Consider the following 27,713-nt stretch of genomic DNA (forward strand, 5'->3'; position numbering starts at 1 on the left):
CTGACAGGGATGAATGTCACCACATCCAATTTGACATTCAACAAATCCTGTATTAGCTAATCCTGCAGTAAGCTACTCAAGTGTGTCATGACATCAGTCAAGACATCAGAGTACAGTTAGATATTCTAACCTACAATGCAGTCACACCTTCACACCATGTCATGACATCAGTCAAGACATTAGAATCCAGCTAGTGTTTTACCATACAATGCAGCCAATTAAACACCTACATTGAGAGAAGTATTCCTAAGAGAGTGTGTGTACCCTCTTGCACCATTAATCATCTCTTTTTTTTTTGTCAATGAGAGAGTGAATGTCACCCTTAAGAGAAAAACTCTGAAAAAGCATGAAAAATCACATCTCTAGAATCATCGTTGTTCTTGTTGAAGACCAAGAATCCCAGAGAAAGTGAAAGGATTTTATAAACCAAGTGATAGAATTGATCAATCTTAGAACAATCATTAAAGAACCTAAAAACCCATTTTCTTGCCAAGAACCTCGAGAGAACTTAGAGTTGTTCTTCATTCACCAACACCTAATTCCTTGTTGATACCTTGTGATTAACCTCCTAGAATGTGGATCTTGTAAATTTTAGTTGTGTGTGTGTGAGATTCTTCATATATTATTCATCATCTTTAACCTTTGTCAAAAACCACTATTATGGACTTTCAACTCTAAAGATTGAGTATCATAGATAGGTAAAAGGTACATTAGGGAATCTAATGTTTTTCTTTGAAGTTATGTTTTTGTGTATTAGGTGGAAGTATCGTTTCTTGGACATGGATTTTGATTGTGTGTTGTTCACAAAGAGAAAAGAGTGACTCTATACTTCATTGAAGACTTTGGTGAAACCATGTGAAGATTGTCGCATAACAAAATTATGAGTTATCCAATTAATCGAGGCTAATGACAATCGTAGAGACAAGCCTTCATCAGATTCAAGGGGAGAATGTTGCATAAAGGAAGCTTAAAGCAGGTTATTGTGGATAGCAAGATTATTGGATCAAGGTCATTGCTTATCTAAGCCTCTTCAATCCCATTTTCAAGTTGTAATTCACATCCTTAGGTATCTCAAATCTGCTCCTTCTCAGGGACTGTTTTTCTCATCTACCAATTCCCTGCAATTGACTGGTTTTGAAGAGTCGGATTATGCATGTTGTGTTTTCCTAGGTTCTACCATTATTTCATGGAAATCTAAAAAGCAGGAAATTGTGTCTTCTTCCTCTTCGGAGGATGAATACATGGCTTTGGCCAAACTTACAAAGTATCTCCTGGATGATTTACAAGTTCATGTTACTACACCTTCTATTTTATATTGCGACAATAAAAATCTACTATCCACCTTGCACATAATCCCACATTTCATAAGTATCTCCTGGTTGATTTACAAGTTCATGTTGCTACACCTATTTTATATTGCGACAACAAATCTACTATCCACCTTGCACATAATCCCACATTTCATGAACGCATCAAACATATTGAAATTGACAGTCATGTATTCGAGAAAAGATTCAATAAGGTGTCATAAAGCTGCTTCCGGACCCTTCAGCGTCTTAACGTGTTCACAAAATCCTTACATGCTACCTCTTTTCAATCATTTGTAACCAAGTTAGGACTTTGTAATCTACACGGATATCGCAGTTATTTAAATTACCTATAGTTAGAATGTCTCATAACTTTAAGTATATTTAATAACTCAAATTAGTTTATAGTTAGTTAGAGGTAGCATAAATATATATTCTTGTAACTGACTCTTACTTGTAACTGAGTTCAGTTTTCATCAACAAAGATTGAAGGTTTCTTTGCTTTCTCTCTTCTTGACCATGTGTGATACTCAGAGTTTGATTGCAAAATTTTCTATCTTAAAAATGAATAATAAAATCTTGAGTTCGTGCTAAATTTTGTACGTTTATTTTTCATGTTAAATGCGTCCTTATCGAGAAAAAGTAGACCAATAAATGTTACTAGGTTTTATTACAAGTCTCTGTCTTGTGACTACAACCTTGAAACTAAACAGCCTCAGTGCAAACCTCTATGTCATAACACAATTTATTAATTGTTGTAATATGTGTAAAAAAGTTAAAAACGACATGTAAAAATAAAAATAAACTGAAGGAGTAATAATTAATAAATTTCAATAGAAACAATGTGTTCTACATCCCCTATGTTCAAAATGTGATTGCCCAAGGGCAATATCCTTTTTCCTTGTTCATCTGCAAAGCTCAAGTGTTCACAAGGATCCACAAAAATGCTTGTTTCAATAGGTTCGTTAGAAACAGTATGCACTCGACTGAATCCAACGAGCTGGTTTTCCGGAGAACCTGATATAACTTTAGGCCATTTTGAGAACAACATCACCACATGACTTCCATCTAAATGACCAAGGTTCATCACTGAAACACGCACTAAAAAGCTCAATGAGTTGCAGTTTTGCAACTCGTCAACTTGAACATGATCAGCTTCATAAACCTCTTGATCTGCCTTATTTAATAAACTTTTTCGAAAACCACCTTTGGTTATTCTAGACAAACTAAGTTTACTTGGAGCTGACAAAAACCTGTATGAAAAATCACTGTAACTTAAGCCATGCCCGAATCCGTATATTCTACTTCCAGTGTAAAACCGATAGGTCCTTCCAGGATAACCACGCGAAGGATCAGCACGCATTCTCATGTCATTCATGGGAATACTGGTAAACGACTCAGGGTACCAAGTCATCGGAAGCCTTCCAGCTGAACAAAATCAACTTCAAATGTTTACTATGTGTATCGAATTAACAACACCCATTTCGACTAACATTTTCATTTATTAATAAAATACTTACCTGGGTTGAACTCTCCAAAGATGATTTCAGCTAGTGCTTTTCCACCAGCTTCCCCAGGGTACCCGACCCAAAGAATACTTGCGATTAGTTGATTTGTTTCGGCAAAGGAGACATCAAGGGGTCCTCCACCAGTAAGAACTAGAATCACTGGTCTTTTACTAGCAGCAGCAATATGCGATACAAGGTCCATCTGTTTACCAGGTAAAAGAAGACTAACTCGATCAAGATCCTCCGTCTCTTGTATTGTACTAAGTCCGACAACTATAACAACAAAGTCTGCTTCTTTTGCAACGTCAATAGCCTCAGCAAAACCATCATCAGAGTCGCATTGTGCATCACGGCAACCAAAAGCGTAGGATGTCGTCTTTGCATATTCTTTAAGTCCGTCGTATAGACTTTTGGGGGAGCAAGGAATTCCTACATTATAAGGTAAAAGATATAAGGTTCACTTTCAGCATCATGAATTGAACTGAACAGTTAAATGAAGATTGACAAATTACATTGCTCCAATATGAAAAACTATACCCGAATAACCGCCACCTAATTTGCTTGTATTTGCCATTGGGCCAATGACAGCTAAGGATACACCAGCGCTCCTATCCAAGGGAAGAAACTTATTGTCATTCTTCAGCAGAACAATTCCCTGCCTTGCAGCTTCAAGTGCTAGTTTTCTGTGTTCCGGTGTGCAAACATTCTGAGGTCCCAGTTTGCCAAATTTGCCATTTCTCGGATCTCCATTAAACAGTCCAAGGCGCATTTGAACAGAAAAAAGATTCAGAAGAGCTTTATCCAAAGTTTCCTCCTTCACCATTCCTTGTTCAATGGCAGATTGAGTGTGTCGAAGCATATATGTTCCACAATTAATATCCACACCTAAATATCAATGACGAATTAAAATAACTAGGAAACTATCCAATTCATATAATGCTCTGCAGTTAATCATCACAAACATTCATCTAAAAAGACAACAAACAGAAATACCTGCTTTGAGAACATCCGCAACAGCTTCCTCCGGAGATTTCGCATAATGCTGATACTCAAAAACAGTAGCCACAGCATCACAGTCTGAGGTAATGTACCTACACTCAAATTCAAATTCACCAATCTTAATAATCAACAAAAATCCTTCTTTTTCATTTTTCTAGTGTTTTCTCAACCACACAAATTCAACTTTCAGAAATACCTCAAATCCTTACCCTTCAAATCCCCACTTGTTTCTAACCAGTCCCATGAGATCCTCACTAACACAAGCGGGAACACCATTAACTGCATTGTACGAACACATCAAGCAACTCGCTTTCCCTTGTTGAACACAACCACGAAACGGTGGCTGGTAACTGTCTTCCAAATCCTGCTGTGATACCTATGAATATGACAAATGAATCCAGTTGAATTACTTATAAGTTATAAGCACTTAACTAATAAGAGTTTATGTTATAACTTATAACTCATAAGCACTTCACTAATTAAGTTGTTTATCCAAACATATGCAACCAACCACATCTAAAACATTGATGCTACATAGACCAAAACAAAAAATACAAAAAAAAAAACTCACCACAGCATTGAAATTATACCTAGCAAACTGTCCCCATTTCTCCAAATCATAAGCATTAAAATGTTTACAACAAGCAGACAACATAATCTCATCATCACCACCACCATCATCGCGATCACTCAACACCTTTTTGATTCCCTCAACACCTTGAAACCCTCTAACAAACTCCACAGCATAAGCAGAAGCCACCATAGGATCTTCCCCAGGAGTTTCCTGTCCTCTCCCCCATCTAGGATCCCTAAAGATATTAACATTAGGTGCCCAATAAGTCAACCCAGCTTGTCCCACATTATACATAGACCTAGCTTCAACAGCCACAGCAGATCCAATCAAAAACCACAGCGAACGGTTAAACGAAGAAGCGGAAACAATAACTTGAGGGAAATCAGTTGCGGATTTGATTGTGCCGTTGAAGTTAATGCCGGGACCGTTAGTTGCGATGCCGTGGAGAGACTCGGACCACCATTGGTAAGACGGGATGCCGAGAGTGGGGATGGAGGAAGCATTGTTGGAGAGTTGGTTGATTTTGTCGGAGAGGGTTAGGAGGGAGATGAGGGAGGTTGCTCTGGTTTGAATTGGAAGAGATTGGTCGCAGAATGGGTGGTTGTGGTGCGGTGGTTTGCATGGGTAATCGGGAAATGGAGTTGGTGTGGTGAATTGAGGGAGGTGGATGAGTAAGAGTGTGAAGAAGAAGATGGAAGTTGGTTGATGATGCAACATCTTTTGCCTTTTTGGTTAGTTTAGTTTGCTACTTTGACTGAGTTGAAGTACAGTTTAATGCACTGACAAAAATAGGTGTGAAGTGGTGTTAACAAGTAACATCAATGATTGCTCTAACTTACTAGTAGTTTTTTTGGTAAATAGTACTCCATTTTTCTAGTAATACTTATATAAATGGGCTTAGTTTAAAAATAGTAATTCTTTTATCTTTAAATAAATTATTTAAATTTCTTTAAAAAAACATAAATACGAACAATTGTAAATATCACTATTAAAAAAATTGTAAGAGAGTAAGGTTTTAGAGATTTTTTTTAAACCATCTGAACTCTTCATTTGACCTAATTTTAGATTTCTTATGTATTTGGGATTTTAGGGATGAATTAACAAATTTTTTCGCATAATAATTTTCAATTTTCAATTTTATATATAACCCTAATGTCACCAATTCCTCTGCAATCATTCACTTCTTTCTCTCGTTGAACAACGTTACCAGATGTTAGAGACTTAAGATATTCTCAAGTCCAAAGATTAGGTGATGTGAATATGTCTCAACAACATTATAGGATTCGACCATAAGCAGATAGATTGTTCAAAGGCAGTTATCAACATAATTGATGGTTTGTAGTCATTTAAACATTAATGACGCATGGAAGCAAGTTAGAGCGTTGAAGCCCACATAATGGTAGACGTGTCAAATTCTGTGGAAATAGTCGTTGGTGATGTTTACTATTTTATTAATATATATAGTCGATCTCATTGTTGGTATCAAGGTCGCAAATTTCATATATTCTTTATAGAACTAAAGTATCCAAGTCACCGAGAGAAACCGTTTGTGAGATGATGTGTGATTCTGCGTCCACTCTTTAAATTCTTCAAGTATTTTTAATTAAAGTATTTTTACTTTGATGACATTTATCACATTTTTTGTTTATTATCTCCATTCAAAGCTTATTTTTATTGGAGTTTGTGTCCAGTTTGTCACTATTCATAATGGAATAAGATTTGTTCATATCCTTTATGTCGTACCCTAATTTTTGACCACATCTTCTTTCTACTATTCAATTAAAATTAACATGTCTGGGACATACCAATCAGCTATTCAACCTCAGGACCTAAAAAATTAAGGGGGGACCATTTTGACTTCTTAATCCCTATTATGAGTTGATTTTAGTTTAGAGGTATTATTTAGATTTTTCAAAATAACATAATTTGTAGGATTATGCTAAAAAAAGAGTTTATAACTATTAAAATTAATTTTTATAAAAAATAAATAGGACTGGTAATTAGAATATTATATCTCATTAGATTATATTATTTAGAAGGAAATTAAATATAAATATTATATTAGGATGTTACTTATTTAATAAAATTATAGATTAATAATTTAGGAGGTTTTACATATTATTAAAAGTTAAGCTAACAATTTAGTTATTATTTGCTAAAAATATTTTAGCTATCTAAGTATTTAAATTATTATAAAATTGTTTGTTTTTATTTAAGTATTTAGAAGTGTCATTTTATTTTAAATGAGTGCAATGGTCTAATGGATGATAGAGCATGGGCAAGGAATTGTAAGAATGAGAGATTATGCGTTCAAATCCCACCTTTCTCAATTCTAGTATTTTTTTATCATTTTATTATTAATTTTCGTATTTGTTATTAATGTATTTTTTAAAATATTATTTTTTCATTAAAATCATTATTTTATGCATAAAATATCATATAAAAATAAAAAAAAATAAAAATCTTTTATCATCATTAGATTATTAGATTATTTTTATTTATATAAAATATTTTTTTTTGTAAATTCACAAAGCCATGAATCCATCCAGATTCATTAGCTTGGGCTCTAAGAAATAGGTAGAATCGGGTTAAATGAAATCTTTCCTAAACAATTCAATTTCATTTAATTTTTTTTACCTAATTTTACCTATAAATAGAACATATTTTTCACACTTTTCATCATCCACAATTGACAAATTTATTATCCCTAAAGTCGTTGTTCTTCACATCGAAGAACAACAACACTAAAACCCTAAGCTTCGGACATCTCGGCAGTTCAAATTCCAACAAGCATCAAGACGAAAAGCGGTAGAAAGTGGAAAGAAGGAGAAAGGAGAAAAGAGAAACTTTAGCTGTGCTAAAACCAGGGAAATCCTTCTTGTAGGTTGGTCCTTCATCCATATTTATTTATTTTGTATAAAAATATGTTGTTGTTTAACCTTATTTTTTTGGACCTGCTGTGTAAATTGTACGTTTTGAGTGTGTAACACCCACATATAATACATGTCTATAATACATATTATACATAGTATAATATTGGTACTGAAATACATAAGCGCCTAGCGGCAACAATGTACATATTTGCATGCCCAAAAGAAACATAACATGACACAAAACGTACACAAAAGTGCCCAAAATAAAACTAGGAGCTAGATTATTATACAATGATCTCAAAAATATATACACAGCGAAGTAACCATCCGAACATCAGGTAAGCAAGACATCACTTTATCTTGTCCTTACCCTTCACCTGCTCAGAACCACCTAAAAATAATCAACAACATGGGGTGAGATAAAAATCTCAGTGGATTCCCTATCTTATGGGTTCACTCGACTCTACAGGGTTTTCTAATCAATATCCAATTCAAGTCAACAAGGGAAAAAAACTTAAGTGATGGGGAACTAACTCATAATGTATGGCAACATGCACCTGAGTTCTCGCAACTCAAACAAGATCATTATTTAGATTCACGAAACATCAATCCCTGGGCGGACCTACGTCTAGGGCAAGCCCAGTTCATGCATGCTCATATGATTCAACTTTCGCGGTGGATATCGGGTCCTCTATGAGTTCCAAACTCATTTCAAGCGACCGTCACCCGTATGGGACTCTAACCCACTTAGGGTATCTTTCACCGTATGGGACTCTAACCCACTTAAGGTATCTTTCACCGTATAGGACACTAACCCACTTAGGTGTCCACCTTTCCCCCACGTCCGCCGTGGTTGGGGATCAAACCCAATTGAGGCACGAATCATCGGTCTCACATCCTATTGCTTACTCATCTAAGCATATCAAATAGAGATGTGCACCACCAAGGGTAAAACATTCTGAATACATGATCGATTCCACAAATCATAATAAGATTCATCAATCACAGGTGACTCCATTCACCAAAATACACAAGCAACAACATGGCATGTTCCATACAAAGCGTCTCATTCTCAACTATGGCAACCATTCGTCCACGACCTCCACATAAGCATCGTACGAATGAATGTCGCCTTTTAATGTTATCTAAGTTATAAACCTAACTTACGGCCTAATACCAATCCTAGGTTAACTCACTAGATTCATTATGTAATTTTCACAATTAACATAGATTCAATACAACCATAGCATCACAAATGATTAATGGTTGAAGGAATGCACTTAGAAACCTTTAAGAAATGGATTTTGAAGTTTTTGGCATAAGCCAATTGATTGGTTGGGGAAGCCTAATCGATTGGTTCCTCTCACATTTCAGTTTTTCAAAGATTACAAAGGATTAATTGATTGATCCTCAGTGTCAATCGATTGGCTCATGAAAAATTTCCAATTTTTCAAAGCAGAAAGTTTATGCAATCGATTGTAATCCCCTGTCAATCGATTGGTCCTGCTAAAATTTCCTTTTCTGCAAAACAGAAAGTTTGGCCAATCAATTAGAGGAGTATGTCAATCGATTGGTTCTCAGCAAAATTCCATATTTTCCAGCTTTGAGTGTGTGACCAATCGGTTGACTTGGAGGAAACACTCAGGACCAATCAATTGGTCCTTACCATTTCCTCATAAATGCTTTCTGTATCACATAGATTTCCACCTGCATAACTTTGTCACTCTTCTAACCAATAACACATTTCTTCTTCCAACAAAACCCATCCTTCAACATACTTTATATATATATATATATATATAATATATATATATATATATATATATATATATATATATATATATATATATATATATATATATATATATATATATATATATATATATATCATGGGTTTCAAGTTCATAACCACAACTATAACTAATCATTTAGCCACAACAATCATGAAGAGCATATCAAGCACTTGTTCATGGAAATCAACAAAACCAAGAGAAAACATTCATCATATAGCATGGATTCTTATAATCAACCTATGATTCTACAACCTTAATCCCTAGAAATCTTAGGGTTTCTAACTAGAACCCACCTCAATAAATGGAAGAGGAGAAGTTGTTGAGGATGAGATGATGATATGAAGATGATGGTGATGATTCCAAGCCCTTGATTTGTCCAAGCTTTTCTTCTTCCTCTTCTCTACTAGCTTGTTTCCTCTTCTTCTCTTGAGCTTCTTCTTTCTCTCTATTCACTTGTCTGATGCATAGAGAAAATAAATGGCATATGGGTAGGTCGTAAGAGGTATAAACAAGTGGCCACCATTTGCCACAAGAAACATGTGGTTAGAACAAGGTTACCCAATAATAAATATCTCAAGTGGCACTACACTTGTAATATTTGTTCTACTAGAGCTATTAACCCATTATCAGTGTTATCAAAATGTCCCAAATAATAAAAGGTCAATCCCAATTAATATTAATTAAGTCAATCTGAATTCACTATTTACTCTATTTATCCCAATTGATAACTTTTTAGAGCACATAGGAACTCAATTGATCCTAATTAATAGGAATTTGAGTATTTAAGGAAATACGGGGAATTACAGAGTGTGTCGTATCAAATCACTACTCGTTTCAAATAAAATGTTTCAAATAAACAATAAAATAAAAGAACATAACAATTTTCTATTCAAATTTAAAATCATTTTAAATTAGTATTATAAATCTAATTCCTTTTTTTAAAATAACTTTTTAAATCAATTTTTTCTAATAAACGTTAGGAGGTCAAATATTTTAAGCAAATCCTTTTTTACTAATATCACAAATCCTTTTAAAATTAATATCATAAATAACATTTTTTTTACAAACATCATAAATCTTTTTCAAAAAAACTAAATATCATAAATCCTTTTTTTTCTAAGTTAATATTCTAAATCTAATTTTTTAAAATCAAACATTGTGAGCAAATCTTTTTAGTATCATAATCAAAACTAAAAGTATCAACAAAAAAAAATTATAAACTATTTCTAAACTATTTCAAATTAAAAAGAAATTTGTAACATTTTTTTATTAAGAAAAAAACAACTTGAGTCCAAATCCCAATAATAAGAAAATATTTTTTACTAATCAAATATTAAAAGTCCAAAGCAAATATAATTAATATTTATATTTTATGATTGATTAGTGATTAATTAAGTTAATTTTATTTGGATATTTAAGGTTAATTAGTATTTTTAAAATGATTATTAATTAGGGTTATAATATAAAATGATTAAAATAATTTAGGGGTTTAATACAATTAGGGATTAAATTATATATATATATATATATATATATATATATATATATATATATATATATATATATATATATAATTACTTAGATAATTATAATTAGCAAAAATATAATTAATGTTATGGAGTAATTTTAGAATAATAAGGTAGATTGGAATTAGGGATTAATTCTTAAATTGGTTAATATAAATAAAATAATAATAATGAGATTAATTATGAGATATTAATCAATTAATGTAAATAAATGGGATAATTTTCGGGATAATATGAGATAATTTTATGGGATAAAATCCTAGGATTTTAAGGGATACAAATTTATGGGATAACTATGGGGTGATTTAGGGATAATTTTGGGGTAATTTTTGGGACAATAAATAGGGATAAATTTTTAGGATTTTATGGATAAATAATTATGGCTAAGAGTTATAATACTTGAGTTTATATAATTATCCTTTTAATTTATTTTTTAAAATAAATTAATAGTTAAATAAGATAAAATTCTATAATAATTTTTTTGGATAAAAACAAGGGACAAAACCAAGGGATAAATCAAGGGACAAACATCATGGATAAGGTATATGATCTTTGATATTATATAATTAAACTTTTAATATCTTTGTTAAAATAACTATATATATATATATATATATATATATATATATATATATAATATATATATATATATATATATATATATATATATATATATATATATATATATAATATATATATAATATATATATATATATATATATATATATATATATATATATATATATATTATATATATATTATATATATAATATATATATAATATCTATAATATATATATATATATATATATATATATATATATATACACACATATATATAATATCACTATGGGTTTACTTTCTTAAATCAAAGTAGTTAGATTTTTTTCAATCAATCAAAAGGGGTATGTCATATAAACATATAATATTTATTTTCAGAAAGAAATTAAATATTTTATTTTATTTATTTATTTTTAATCAATAACAGGGATAATCATGGGATAAATCTCTAAGGAAATTTTAGTGTTTAAGGGATAAAAAAAATAGGGATAAGGGATATAATATTTAGGTTTATATAATTACCTTTTAATTTATTTTCTTAAAAAAATATATAATTATAATTTTGAAAATAATCAATTGAGATAAAATCAATCTAAACTCACCTAAAATTATAAGTCCTCTGCCCTAATGTATTGAGATATTTTTCAAAATTAATTACTTCTCCGCCCCCGATGCGTGTGAGAACTTTCAAGGGATAAAAACAATCAATCAACCAACATTTTTGAAGACGAACTACGGGACTCTGATCCTTCAATAAATTTGAGCGTATGTAGGCATATAGTTGTAAGACTCTAGCGAGTACAGTAATCAAAAACATTTTTTTCTCAATTAATCAATTTTCATTTAAATAATAAAATAATTTTCAATAAATAGATAAATAATTAACCAATAATAATTAATAAAGCAAACATCTTAAGGACACACTAACTCTAAAATTAGAGGAGGATCCCATTAAGTGCAATGGAGGTAAGGGGTGCCTAACACCTTCCTGTAGCGGTACATTCATGACCATTAAGCTATGGATAAACTTAACGTCAATAAAACCAGAGTCGCCACCGCGCTTTTATTGTTTCCAAAGGAAAAGGGAAAAGTACGAACAAAACCAAAACATAAGAAGTTTTCAAATCAAAACTAATAAAATGCCAGAGATTATAGGTAAGGGGGTTGGTTACACAGAGGGAAGGTGTGAGCACCCAAAGTGTCCCTGATACTCTTAGGGAGCCTTTTTTATGTATGTATGTGTTTTTGGTATAAAAAATGTTTGCAATAAATAGAGAGGGGAGATGAGAAAAGAATTCATTAATTATATTTTTGTGTTTGACAAGACCTTCGGACTTGTGCCTACGTATCAACATAAAAAATGAGGGATCAAAACCTCGTAATTCATGGTATCAATTTCAAAGTGAGTGAATTACTTTTTAACAAAAAAATTAAGTTTAAGAGAGGCACAAAGGGCCTAAAAGAGTTTGAGTGAGTGTTGGTTCTTTTTGTCTTTTGAAATTTTAAGTCAAATATGGTTAAGTTCATTTAGAAGTTTGATTAAGAAAAATAGTTTAAAAAAATGCAATGGCCTAAGGCCAAAGTTTCTAATTTGCAATAAAGTCTAAATTTATAAATCACAAGCAAAGAAGATTTTGAAAGAGGGGATAAATTTGAAATCTAAGAAGTGGGAGGAGATGAAGAGACTAATCCTAAACAAAAATTTAAAATTTAAGAGTTGAAAAGATCTGACCAATGGGATGCAATCCAATAGACAAGAATGTCATATAGAAACCCACTTTTCCTTTAGACTTTAAAATTAAGCAATATCAATACACAAATAGCCAGATGAAGAGCAAGGCATCAAATAAAGATAGCCACATCCAAGCTAGCAACTTCATAGTCTTCTTCATAATCTTCTCCATGTATCAGATGACATACTCCTTGAATGGCTCAAAATAAGGCATTAGACATAGGTTCAAAGTCACATTTTCATCAAGATCATGTAGCAGATGAACTCAAGTGGATCCCAATACTTGCATCATATGAAAGTTCAATTCACAATGGCTTGGCTTCAGAAAAGTTGGCATTGGTCAAGTCCTTTTGCATAGGGAGTGTTGCCTAATTCTAAGTCCAAGTCTCAGATCAAATTCAACAGTCCACACAAACAATTTTTTAAGAGTTTTTGTTATTATTATGTACATTAAGGTCCTAAGATCACAAACACAAACAAAATACACAAACAAGTATATACAATCACAATATATTCACAATACATGGCTCAAGTGAGAAAAGTAAAAATGACATTAAAATAAACAAGTTAAATGATATGAATAATGGCAAATGATAAAAGGGCTTGCATTTTAAAGCGCATAAGGTAAATGACTTGATATTAAAAGTTAGTCAAATGTTAGTTGATTAGATGTTAGTATTGTTTTTGCTTTTTAATTGTTTAAGTCATTCTTTGGAGAACACTCAACCCTCTATTCACAAGCATGGATCCTTGAACCAAGACATCTTGCAAAGGAAGGAAAAAAGGCCAAGTTTCCATACAATACCATGAAAGGGGGGAGACTTACAATCTCACTTACTAAAATGCTATGCTTTTGGGTCAAAATTTAGCGCTATGTTAAGCAACCGTAATTAGACTTATGTAGAAGTCACAACTATTTGAGACCGGGCAATATAAATTTTAGTGTTAATACATGTTAGAGATATGGTATAATGAACCATACTCCTAAAACATACAAAACTTAAAAAGAAAATGGCAAAAGGATGGACTTAATCTCATCCATACTTGTATTGGTTTATGAACCAATTAGCCTTAGGATGTAGAGATATCATTGGTCAATGAAATGGATAGAACAGAATGTGATTGAAGATGAGAGGGAGGGGAAATGAGACAAACACAAATTGGTCATGGGAGGAATTTTATCAAATTAAAATCATTCATTCATTTTGGGAGATGAAATATACATTTCATCAATCCCCTAAATCCAATGATTTTAATCCAACAATGTCAAATCAACCTTGACCAAGGCCCAAACACAATAGTCAAACTTCACAAGTCAATAAAAATATCTCAACACAATTTATTCACAATTAAACAATTAAAAATCAATTAAAAAAGCATTAAATTAAATTATGTTTGATCAAAAACCTAAAACCTCATCAAAACACCAAATAAATGGCCAAGCGATTTATCATAGGTCCAACAAGGTCAAAGGACCTTGGAGAAAAAATTTCATAATTTTTGGAAAGTCAAAAGTATTTTTAAACAATTAAAAATATGCATAAAAACAATTAAATCATGAAAAATATTAATATTGATCAGAAAAATAATTTTAATTCAGAAAATGAAAGAGAAAAATATTTGAAATTTTTTGGTGAAAGTCTCATATTTTTTGGATCAATATTAAAATTAATATGAATTAATGAAAATAAAGCAATTAAAATGAAAATCAGAAAATAAAAAAAAAACGTGCACCATCTGATCTCCCTCATTAATTGAGGTGGCAGATCAGATGGTCCCAATCGCGCATTCCATAAGGTCTTTAGTCAACTGCGCAGCACACGTGGTAATCACAACCAACGCCTAAGATTAAAACAAAATGAATGAATCATGTGGTTCAGAGACTTGCCAACGCATCTTCGGAGCCAGAGCTCCGGTCTTCTTCTCCGGTGAATCTCACCGGACCGGTCCACCTTCAACCATCACCAAAATGAAAAAGCAAGACATGGGTTTAAAGAAAAAATGCTCAGAAACTCGAATCTGACCTCAATTTTGTCTAACTCCAAGTATATAGGAAGATACAGGGAGTTGAATTTTGAGGATCATGATCTGAGTTGCTTCGATTTGACCTCTAAGAAACTCAATCTTGTTGCCTATATTGGTAGGACTTCAGACAACCAAAAATCAATAAGAATAGTGGAGAAATAAGAGAGAATCGAAGAGTGGAAAAATATGGAAAATACCTTCAATGGAGCTTCAGATTGGTACGATCTTGCTCTCAATTATGCTTGGCCTTTGTTCAGATGCTTAATGGAATAGAAATGGATCAAGGAAAGGGATGGACTCTTGGAGTTTCAATCTCAAAAACAGTGGGAGATTCAAACTCGATTTTCTAAGAAAATCTTCAAACTTATCCTTTAATGGTGAGGGTTTAGGGTTGCTGAATCAAAGCTTACACATGAGGTCCTTATTTCTGAGCAAGAGAGCTTCTATTTATAGGCCAATGGGATTGATAATTGCACACTTCCATTTTTGGCAAAACTCGAAAATCTCTCTTGCATGCTTGCATGGGTGTGTGATAGGCCCATCAAGTGATGCACCAAGGTCCAAAATTGAGTGTAAGCCATGCTGAAATCATGTTGTCAAGCCATGCATTCGTGTATGAAAAGTGGAAAATGAAATTATCCAAATGGTCCTTCAACTTTAACCCATGCACAAGTCATTCATCCTTTGTCCAAATGAGATGATTTTGGACTTTTTGGAAAGGCTAGATCAAGAGGAACAACTTTTATGTTGCACACTTTTTCATTTGAAGCTTGGACCATGATGAATTTTGAGGTGGAAATTTGGAAAATCAAACATATCAAAAAAAATTCTAAGTACCAAGCCATATGTTCACTTCTTCCACCTTGATAACGTTTTCTATGGGCTTCAAATGAGAACAGTTCCTTCATCAAAGTTGTAGCTATTCCAAATAACTTCAAATGGGTCATAAATTTGACCTCATTTGGATTTGGGATGAAGGAGTTATGCATTTTAGGAGTTGAGGAAAATCACTTGTTCAATGGTATTGGCCCAAAATGACCTATAATGTTTCCTCTTGGCACATGTATTTGCAAGTTGAATTTGCACTTCCTCCAAACATAAAAGTTGAAGTAGAAATCTTTAATTTGATCATGACATTTTAATGGCTTTCATATCATACAAAATGAGTGAGTTATGATCTTGGGAAGTTGACCTCCAAACTAGGGTTAAGACAAAATGACCTATAATCCTTCACCATAAAAAATGACCTTCCAAGCAAAACTAGCTCTTGACCTCAAAATTAAAGTTGTTTGGAATGTCATTTAGAGTAACGTTTCTCTTGGAATAATTTTCATATGACAAAGTTTGTAGGAGATAGGGTCTAGGGAACCCCAGTTTTAACCAGTTGACTTTCTTTAGTCAACCACCATGAACCAACTTGCTAGCTTGACATTCTCTTAATCTTTGGGACTCATGGAGGATCATATATGCATAAGATGATGTAATGTTAAGTATCCCTTTAAATATTTGATCAAATGTTGAAGAAACTTGTTGAAGAAGTCACCCAAGATATCCAGATGAATTAGGGTTTCCAAGGCAAACAAAGTCCAAATTCTTGATGATTTCTTGATAAAAATGACACGTGAATATCATGGGGATTCATATATGACACTTACAGCCAAAGTAAACCAATTATTGATTGAGCTCCTTGCATTGAGGGTCTCAAACCCTGATATGATCTTGATGGAGCATAGGTGAGCATACACACTACCTACAAAATCAACAAACTATACATTGACATATTTTTGGTATTTTGGTTAGTAAAATAAAGAAAAACGAAGTATGATACAATCAAAAGTTCTTGGTGATTTCACCAAATGCAAACCCAATGAATGAGGGGTAAGGAGGATGCCAAGGTGCGATCTCAATGCTAGTGTATATGATGAGATAGCATGAGGGATCTTAGGGGTCAAATTGGGGGTCTTACACTTCCCCTTACTTAACCGACTTCCGAATAAAGGATGGTGGCGACTCTGTGATGTTTTCAGCCGAGACAGTTGGTAACTCTGCTGGGGAGTTCTTACACTTTCCCTTAAGAGAGTATGTCATAATCTACGATTTTAGCGTTTTGTGTGTTTTCTTGGATTGGTTGCTTTGTATTTATTTATCTGTTTTACTGCTTTTCATTTATTCATTTTATTTTACATTCTATTCTCCTTATTACTCTATTATATTAAATTGTCATTGGTTTGGATTGATAATATGTGAGAAGCTAAAACCCAAGCTCGAGAAAAAACTGTCAAGAGCTAAGAGGTTTCCCGATACTCACAAACGAACTCAAAGGATATCTCAAGAAAATATGGAGGAACTCAAGAGGCAAAAGTACCATTGAATAGAGAAGGTAACCCTTCGCCATGCAAGCCACGACCTACCTAGAGCCTCAAATACAACCCTGGATGATGCTGTCTCAACAAAGTCTGCAACAGTATCTACTTCAGCAGCAACCCCATGTGCTCCATCAATCACAACAAAGGAATATTGGAAAAAACTTGGATCCTATACCAAAGTCTTATGGTTAATTGTTGAAGCCTTTGCTCAGAGGTGCCCTAGTGGAACTACAACTCCATGATCCCCCTCCTCGTCCATATCCTATAAGTTATGATGAGAATGCCCGATGTGAGAACAAAGTACAAGACTTGCATTTGAATTTCGAAAAAGGAGTCCCATTGGTGAACAATCATCCCTTATCTTTACAAGTACAAGAACTTCAAGAAGCGTCTCATAAAGTCAATGGATCAACAAGGAAGCTCGTCCTTAAGATCAATAGACATTATCATTGCCAATTGTAATTTCTTATTTGCTAAGGGTTGTTTGTATTTGTACTCTTTGATTAGTAATTCAAATAAAATGAGCATGCATGTTTTTTAGGTCAATCCATTCGTTTACACTCTCTTCTATGCCATCACTTACCACATATAAAAAACAAAGCTTTTCCATTTCACTTTTTACCTCTTGACAAACTTAAGAGGAGAATGATGTAATAAACAACTGAATTTGTTGATGTATGCTTTAATAGTAAGATCGGGCTGACGATGTAAGGCATTGTTTCATTTCCCCAAACATTGGAGAAATAAGGAGTTAATCCATAGTCAACCCCCTCGAGCCAGAAGTTGGTGTTTCTTTTTCAATTATAAAAACCCTTAATATTAAACAGGGGTAGGGTAGTTTCAATTAAGTCAATGATGCATTATAGTCTCAAGAGAACCATTCCATAATCGCATCAGTAAGAGGTTCAAGCAACATCTTCTTCCTCACATCATTCAACATCGAGGAAGCAATAAAGACAAAGCTAGCAATAACTAACATGGCAGTCAAAACTTTCTAATCAAAAGAAAAATCACACATGATTTATTTCAAAAAGAGTCCGCTAAGTCAAAAAAAGGAAACGACCAATTTTTTTTTACTTAGGCCAAAGTTAGAGCATTATTTTAAAAAAAAAAGCTCGCTAAGTCAAAAACTAAAAATAAGTTGACTTAGGCAAAATTTAGGGCATCCCAATGGACCATAATTTCAAAAGAATTGGTCCATGCAAAAATAGGGATTAAAAAACAAAAAAAAACATAAACAAGCTTGTAAGTGAAAGTAGGTGACTGCCACCTCAAGAATCTCATTAGTGTTTGAACCATTACATTTACATCCATCATTATCTATCAAAATTCTCTTGCATACTAAATGCATTTGTTGAATTAATTGGATATAGGAATGAAGATCATTAAGGAGAAGGGGTGGGATAAAATTAAAATTTGAGCCTTATATCTTTTGTTTCATAAACCGTGAACCAAGCCATGTTATAACATTTAAAAGTCCTAATTGAAGCTAGGTTCACTATGAAAGCATACTCAACAAAATTTGTGTTAAACTGACTCTGAATGTTTGTTAAATCATCACTAACTACATTTTAACATCTTCATTTATGCCAACCTCATGGCCAGATATCATCTGTATACACCTTATCTATTTTCCATAACAATTTTCAATTTTAAAAACTTGCATTAGCATGATGTTAGAACTACTTCTCAAAAAGAACATTTTCTCACAAATCAATACTTAGCACCAAGAAAATATCAACAATGGTCTGAACAGGGGCACACCACTTCGAGACATTCCTGACTAGGGGCAAGTCACCTAAGGATCCTTCCAATTAGGGGGAAAATCCTTATGATCCTAGGGGCACATCATCTGAAGATCCTATTGATTAGAGGCAAAACATTTCAATATTTGACACACCTATGTCAAATAACATCCATGACCCTCATGATCAGAGGCATACCTTTCAATACTCTCATACTGGGGCATACCAACTCAAGGGAATAGTGAGGCCAATCACTCCAAAAAGTCACCTAATTCGGGGCATACTTTTCAAAGATTCAAATACTGGGGCAATCCATATCAAAGCCATACTACAACATGATGGGATCCAAGTTCCTTTTCAGGAAATACCCTTCAAAGCTCAATCAATCTGGGGCGGACCACATCAAGGCTTGAAAAGAAATCGCTCCAAAAAATAGTTCATCGGGGGTATATCATTCCAAGGGTCGATTATTTAAGGACGAATCTCTCCAAGGCTTATACAACGACAAGCCGTCTTAAGCACATAGTAAAGACAAGCTTCTTCAAAACCCATATTGAGGAGAATCTCTTCAAATACCCCAACAGACTGGGAAAACTATAGAATACTGCATGGACATGCCCTCTTAATACTGTCAAGAAGCATACAAGCTCTGCCATACATCAACAATCGTCAAGTTTAAAACAAGTATCGGGAAGACATGCTAGCGTAACAACCTACCACCTTTTGACAAAATATTTTGGTTACACGAACAACCTCTCTAAGCCCTAACAATCCACGACCCACCACAGGGGAACTTGTGGAAACATTTAAATCATTGTCATGCATTAATCATGTCGTTACGCTCTAGCGTCAAATCATGCATATCATCTCATTCATATAGCACGTTCTCATATCATGAATCTAATATTTACAAAAGCCCAATCTTACTTGGAACCACACAAAAGCCCGATCTTACTTGGCACCTACATCCAAAAATCCCAACCTCATTTGGCATTCAACCCAAAATCCCAACTTTGATTGACATCTTATAAAAGCCCAACTGTACTTGGTACCCTACAAACAAACCCATCATCATTAACAATTCAAGAACCCATCCTTCAAAAGTCACTTTCCGAAGGCCCGCTAAACTTTACACTGAAAGAAAATAAGCCATACTCTTCGAAAGAATATATCATCCATATGAAAATCATCCACGATATCTCATTCATGCATCATATCAGGTGTAACATATCCATAAATATGGAACATTATGCCATACAAACTCTAAACATGCATAAATAACATATCATAACGTGCGGGCATAACATAGCATAACATACATATAATAAGCTAAGACTCAGAACTTGTAAGACCCCAATTTTGACCCCTAAGGTCCCTCATGTTATCTCATCATATGCATTAGCATTGGGATCACAACTTGGCATCCTCCTTACCCCTCATTCATTGGGTTTGCATTGGGAGAGATCACCAAGCACATTTGATTGCATCATACTTCATTTTTCTTTTCTTACTAACCAAAATACCAAAAATATGTCATTGTATAGTTTAACTCTTTTGTAGGTAGTGCACATGCCCACCTATGCGCTATCAAGCTCATATCTAGGGTTTGAGACCCTCAATGCAAGGAGCTCAATCAAGAATTGGTTTAAATTGGCTCTAAGTATCATATATGGATCCCCATAATCTTCACATGTTATTTTGATCAAGAAATCATCAAGAGTTTGGAGTTGGTTTGCCTTGGAAACCCTAATTCATCTGGGTATCTTATGTGACTTCTTCAACAAGTTTCTTTATCAATTGATCAAATATTTCAAGGAATATTCCAAATTTCATCATCTTATGCATATATGACCCTCCATGAGTCCCAAAAATCAATAGAATGTCAAGCTAGCAAGATGGTTCATGGTGGTTGATCAGAGGAAATCAACTGTCAAAACTTGGGTTCCCTAGACCCTATCTACTACAATTTTTGTCATATGAAAATGATTTCAAGAGAAACGTTACTCTAAATGACATTCCAAACAACTTTTATGTTGAGGTCAAGAGCTAGTTTTTCTTGGAAAGTCATTTTTTATGGTGAAAGATTATAGGTCATTTTGTCTAAACCCTAATTTGGAGATCAACTTCCCAAGATCATAACTTGCTCATTTTTTATGATATGAAATCCATTCAAATTGCATGATCAATTTAAAGATGTATACTTAAACTTTTATGTTTGGAGGAGTGCAAATTCAAATTTCAAATGCACGTGCCAAGTGAAAACATTATAGGTCATTTTGGGCCAATACCATTGAACAAGTGATTTTCCCCAACTTCTAAAATGCATAACTCCTTCATGCCAAATCCAAACGAGGTCAAATTAATGACCAAATTGAAGAGGTTTTAAAGTGATACAACTTTGATAAAGGAACGTTTCCCATTTGAAGTCCATAGAAAAAGTTATTCAAGGTGGAAGAAGTGAACATTTGACTTGGGACTTAGAAATTTTTCAAATATGTTTGATTTCCCAAACTTCCACCTCAAAATTCATCATGATCCAAGACTCAAATGAAAAAGTGTTCAACATGAAAGTTGTTACCATTGATCTCACCTTTCCAAAACATCTAAAATCATCTCATTTGGACCAAAATTGAAGGACTTGCGCATGGTTTCATTATGGGAAGTGATTTGGAAAGATTGAACTTCACATGATCATTTCCATTTGCATGCTTGCACATAATGGTTTCAACAGACTTTGTACACGATTTGGAGTTGGATTGCATCACTCTTGAGGCCCAAATGATTTCCCATGCACCCATGCAAGTGAATTACTATTTTTGTACACTTTTCAAGTGGTGCAAATATTAAACACATTGCCTATTTAAACAATCTTAAGGCTTCAGATTCATCATCAACACCTTGCCCAAGCTTTGCTAGACCTCTGCAAACCCTCACTGCCATAGAATTTTCTGAGATTTCTCTTGAAATCGGGCTTGAACTTCACCTCCTGTATGGAAGTTCAAACTCCAGAAATTCACTTCCATTTTCAGTTCATTTGGTTTCTGCAAGCAAGAGGAGGAGAAAGCAATCAAATCTAGATCAAGATCAAGTCAAATTGGATCAACTTGAAGGTGAATTTTCAGAAACTTTCACTCTTCGATTCTCTCTTATTTCTCCACTATTCTTGTTGATTTTTAGTTGTCTGAAGTCCTACCAATGTAGGCAACAAGATCGAGTTGCTTTGAGGTTAAATCGAAGCAACTCAGTTCATGATCCTCAAAATTCAACTCCCTGTATCTTTTTATATACTTGGAGTTAGACAAAATTGAGGCCAGATTCGAGCTCTTGAGCATTCTTTCTTTAAATCCATGTCTTGCTTTTTCATTTTGGTGATGGTTGAAGGTGGACCAGTCCGGTGAGGTCCACCGGAGAAGAAGACTGGAGCTCTGGCTCCGGCGATGTGTTAACAAGCTTCTCAACCACAGGATCCATTCAAAATATTTTAATCTGGGGCGTTGTTTGTGATTACCACGTGTGTTGCTCATTTGACTCAGGACCATGTAGAACGCGCGTTTTAGACCATGTGACGTGCCACCTCAATTAATAAGGGAGATCAGATGGTCCACGTAGTTTTGAATTTTTGAATTTTCATTTTAATTGCTTTATTTTCATTAATTCATATTAATTTCATTATTAATCCAAAAAATATGGGACTTTCACCAAAAAAATTCAAATATTTTCCTCTTTCATTTTCTGAATTAAAATTAATTTTTGGATTAATATTGATATTTTTCATGATTTAATTGTTTTTGTGCATATTTTTAATTGTTTAAAAATACTTCTAACTTTTCAAAAATAGTGAAATTTTTTCTCCAAGGTCATTTCATGATTTATTTGGTGTTTTGAAGAGGTTTTAGGTTTTTGATAAAACATAATTTAATTTAATGCATTTTTAATTGATTTTTAATTTGTTTAGTTGTGAATAAATTATGTTGAGTCATTTTTATTGACTTGTGGAGTTTGACTATTGTATTTGGGCCTTGGTCAAGGTTGATTTGACTTTTGTTAGATTAAAATCATTGGATTTAGGGGATTGATGAAATGTACATCTCATCTCCCAAAATGAATGAATGATTTTAATTTGATGAAATTCCTCCCATGACCAATTTGTGTTTGTCTCCTTTCCCCTCCCTCTTCATCTTCAATCCCTTTCTATCCCACTCCTCTCATTCGCCAATGACATCTCAATATCCTAAGGCTAATTGGTTCATGAACCAATACAAGTATGGATGAGATTAGGTCCATCCTTTGATCATTTTCTTTTTGTGTGTGGTATGTTTTAGGAGTATGGTTCATTATACCATATCTCTAACATGCATTAACACCAAAAAATGTATTGCCCGGCCTCAGATAGTTGTGACTTCTACATAAGTCCAATTATGATTGCTTAACATAGCGCTAAATTTTGACACAAAAGGCATAGCATTCTAGTAAGTGAGATTGTAAGTCTCTCCCCTTTCATGGTATTATATGGAAACTTGGCCTTTTTTCCTTCCTTTGGAAGATGTCTTGGTTCAAGGATCCATGCTTGTGAATAGAGGGTTGAGTGTTCTTCAAAGAATGACTTAAACAATTGAAAAGCAAAACTTCACTAACTTCTAATTAACTAACATTTGACAAACTTTTAATTTTAAGTCATTTACTTTTATGCACTTTAAATTCAAGCCATTTATCATTTATCATTATACATATCATTTAACTTGTTTATGTTTATGTCATCTTCACTTTGCTCATTTGAGCCATATATTGTGATTGCATATACTTGTTTGTGTATCTTGTTTGTGTTTGTGGTCTGAGGACCTTAAAATACTCAATAAATAAATAAAACCATAAAAAAATATCTGTGTGGACTGTTGGATTTGATCTGAGACTTGGACTTAGAATTAGGCAACATTCCCTATGCAAAAGGACTTGGCCAATGCCAACATTTCTGAAACCAACTACGAGGTTTTGATCCCTCATTTTTATGTTGGTAGTAGGCACAAGTCCGAAGGTCTTGTCAAACATAAAAATATAATTAATGAATTATTTTCTCATCCCCACACTCTATTTATTGCAAACATAATTTTATACCAAAACACATGCACACATAAAAAAGGGCTCCCTATGAGTACCTAGGACACTTTGGGTGCTAACACCTTCCCTCTGTGTAACCAACCCCTTTACTTGTAATCTCTGGCATTTTATTAGTTTTGATTTGAAAACTTCTTATCTTTGGGTTTTGTTCGTGCTTTTCCCTTTTCCTTTGGATACAATAAAAGTGCGGTGGAGACTCTGGTTTTATTGACGTTCAGTTTATCCATAGCTTAATGGTCATGAATTTACCGCTACAAAAATTAAGTGGCGACTCTGCTGGGGAGTAGTCCTCAATGGGTTTAGCCTACTTTTTTATGTGTATATAATTGTATATTTGATGTTTGTCTGTTTGTACGTATGATATAAGCTGCTTGTTGTGATTTGTGATCTCTGAGTGGTGAGATAAGTTCTAACCCTAACTTGAGTGCTATTAAGATAGGAAGATGGTATAGTCATGCTCGACTTGTGTGGAGTAGTCCTTAACAAGTTGGCTTGAGACCCATCTACTCAGTGGATACCCTTTTGAAGTTATGAATGTCACACAAGTTATTTGTGGTTAGGCATTACTTCCTCTGATTTAGGGTCTGAGAAGCTGAGGACCGTAGAACATTTAACCCAACTTAGCCTATTTAGGACGTGGTGTGAAGACTGTTCAAGTGTAGACTTGATAACAGTTGTTACGCGATACTACACTCAGACGAGTTTCTCTTGAGAATATTATGGGTTGATGAGTCAGTCATCCTAACCTATAATATTTGATAGATGGAATTAAGACTCTGGGAACTTTTTAGAACATGATCTATAGGTTTTTATCCTTAGTACACTCCTTTGGGATGGTTCTTAACCTTCTCCATGCTCATGACTCACAACAAACCCTTGATTCTTGGTTGATCAAATCAAGTCTTGTCAATATCAATGGAACTTGGGTGTTGATAAGGTGAAAACCATAATCCACCAAAATGGATGATTGATCTTGACAAAGACTTGATTCATCCCTTGACCTTTGTTTGCCTTGTGTGTGATCTCTTATTTGTTATTGTTGCATTCATGCATTAATGCACATCATAACATTCATCACACGAAAATTAACTTCAAGGAACTGAGGCTTTATTTGCAAATATTTTCAGACTATGGATTATGGACGAAGGAACACTAAGAAGTACAGTTTCAGATGTCTTGACTTGAAAGAGTTAAGGAAGCTATCATCTTTTGTATTAGATCCCTTGGACTTCAAGCAACGTCATGGGAAGCTTCTATCTATGTTATCTGCTGATGTGGTTGAAGGACTCTTGAATGTTTTGGTCCAGTTTTATGATCCTCTCTACCGTTGCTTCACTTTTCCCGATTATCAGCTTATGCCAACGTTAGAGGAGTATGCCCATCTCTTGGGAATACCTGTTTTTAACAAGGTTCCTTTTAGTGGATTGGAGAAGATTCCCATATCTCATCTTATAGCTGAAGCTCTTCATCTAAAGAAATCTGAGATTGAGGCTCATTGGGTGAAGAAAGGAGGAATGTTTGGGTTGACTTCTTAGTTCTTTATTGGGAAAGCTACTGCCTTTTCTCAAGCCGGTAGTGTGGATGCTTTCGAAGCCATCTTTGTGTTGCTCATCCATAGTTTGGCTTTGTTCCCTAGCATTGACAGTTTTGTTGATGTTAACGTCATTAGAATCTTCTTGATTGGGAATCATGTGCCTACTTTGTTGGGTGATATGTACTTCTCTTTGCATTTGAGGAATTCTAAAGGTGGTGGGACTATTGTGTGTTGTGTTCCTCTTCTATACAAGTGGTTTATTTCGCACTTGCCTCAGACACCTGCTTTTGTGGAGAACAAACAATGTCTACGGTGGTCTCAGAGACTTATGTCTCTCACTAATGATGATATAGTTTGGTATGACTCCTCATTGAGTATCTTGGATATTATTGACAGTTGTGGTGAATTCTCTAATGTACCCCTCATTAGTACAGAAGGAGGAATCAACTACAACCCTGTTTTGGCTCGTCATCAACTTGGGTTCCCCTTGACAGACAAACCTAATAACACTCAGTTAGAAGGTCTTTTCTATCAAGAGGGTAAAGATCCCTAACATTTAAAGTAGAAGATTGTGCATGCTTGGCATAATGTGCATAGGAAAGGAAGATCTGAGCTTGGTTCGTGCAATTGTGTAGCTTTGGAAGCTTACACTCTTTGGGTGAAGAAAAGAGCTTTGGAGTTGAAGATGTCGTATGCTTGTGAAAGACCTATGTATTTGGTTGTGGCTGAGCTATTAACTCTCCCTAACCAAGATGTAGAGGAGTTGGAAGACGCACTCGCCAAGATGAAGCAAGAGAAGGATATGTGGGAAGAGCGGTTCCATGATTTGAGCCGAAAGCATGAGGAGTTGCAGCTTGAGTCTAAAGACAAGGATGCACTTATTGAACTTCTTGAAGAGTGAGCAGTGAAGAGACAGAGAGAGCCAGAGGGTACATCTTCCTCTAGTATGCCTCAGTCTTCCGGTGCTTGGAAGAAGATTGTTGACCAACTTGTCCTCGAGAAGGCTCAGATGAAGATATCTTTTGAGTCCGAGATTCGACGCATCCGAAGGAAGTACGCGCCTGTAGCCAAATCATCTGACACTGTTGTTAGAGGATCCTTAGGATGATTAGTTTCCTTTTCTCTTATATTTGTATTTTGGTTTTTGAAATTGTACTCGGTGTAATCCTTCCAAATTATATGAATAAAAGAGATATTTTATGATCAATCATGTTGTTATAATTGTTATTATATATTTGCAAATAAAATAGTATGTTCCTTGAAAATAAAAACAATCAAAACATTGCATATCATGCACCATTTGCATAACATGTCTTTCTTTCCCCAGATGTCTTATTGGTTATTCTTCTGTGCTTCAGCCAAGCTGACTCACCGATACAACACTCGCGCCAATCAACCGAGAATCATGGAACATTTGGAACAAGAGAACCGAGAGCTGAAGGACGAAATGGCTCATTTGACTGCCATGATGGAGTCTGTACTAGATGCTCAGAGCCAGTCTTCTCCAACGCCTGCAACTCCTCCTCCTCCTCAGAGGACTGTCATTTTGGAGGTTGTTACTTCAACCGTGCCTACCACTCAGTTTGCTTCTACTATGCCTGCCAGATTCCCGTGGGGAATGCCGCCGAACTTTGTGCCTGAAGGGTTTGCGCCTACTTTTGCTTCCACGTCGATATCTAGCCCGGTCATGTCTGTTCTGCCTCCAGTTGTTCACACTCTGCCTCGTGTTGAGGACATCATCTACCATTCTGAGCCGTCTGAGGGCCCTGATGTTTATGAGAAGATAGATGAGATGAAAGACCAATTCCTTCAGTTGTGAAAGGAGTTGAAAACCTTAAGGGGAAAAGATTTGTTTGGTAAAAGTGCTGCTGAACTTTGCTTGGTTCCCAATGTTAAAATCCCTATGAAGTTCAAAGTCTCTGACTTTGAAAAGTATAAGGGAAATACCTGTCCACTTAGCCATCTCGTCATGTATGCCAGGAAAATGTCGACGCAAACTGATAATGATCAGTTGTTGATTCACTATTTCCAAGACAGACTGACTGGCGCTGCTTTG

At 34.3% G+C, this 27,713-nt stretch overlaps 1 protein-coding gene across 1 annotated transcript; it reads right to left on the minus strand.

The window, feature by feature from the left end:
* Positions 1–1,950: 1,950 nt before the first annotated feature.
* On the minus strand, positions 1,951–5,215 carry LOC127119716 (probable beta-D-xylosidase 6). Its single transcript, XM_051050018.1, has 6 exons — positions 4,386–5,215; positions 4,024–4,190; positions 3,809–3,906; positions 3,353–3,700; positions 2,828–3,244; positions 1,951–2,735 (listed from the first exon to the last, which is right to left on the minus strand). Exons 1-6 carry the CDS (start codon positions 5,103–5,105, stop codon positions 2,128–2,130), a joined length of 2,358 nt encoding a protein of 785 aa, XP_050905975.1. The 5' UTR covers positions 5,106–5,215; the 3' UTR covers positions 1,951–2,127.
* Positions 5,216–27,713: the final 22,498 nt, after the last annotated feature.

The sequence above is a fragment of the Lathyrus oleraceus genome, chromosome 2 (assembly GCF_024323335.1).
Source record: "Lathyrus oleraceus cultivar Zhongwan6 chromosome 2, CAAS_Psat_ZW6_1.0, whole genome shotgun sequence".
NCBI lineage: Eukaryota > Viridiplantae > Streptophyta > Magnoliopsida > Fabales > Fabaceae > Lathyrus > Lathyrus oleraceus.

Coding starts and splice junctions, on each gene's coding strand:
- LOC127119716 (XM_051050018.1), bottom strand. CDS start 5,105: ATGTTGCATCATCAACCAACTTCCATCTTCTTCTTCACACTCTTACTC. Junction 4,191..4,385: donor GGTATAATTTCAATGCTGTG/GTGAGTTTTTTT, acceptor TCATATTCATAG/GTATCACAGCAGGATTTGGA. Junction 3,701..3,808: donor TGCGGATGTTCTCAAAGCAG/GTATTTCTGTTT, acceptor ATTGATATTTAG/GTGTGGATATTAATTGTGGA.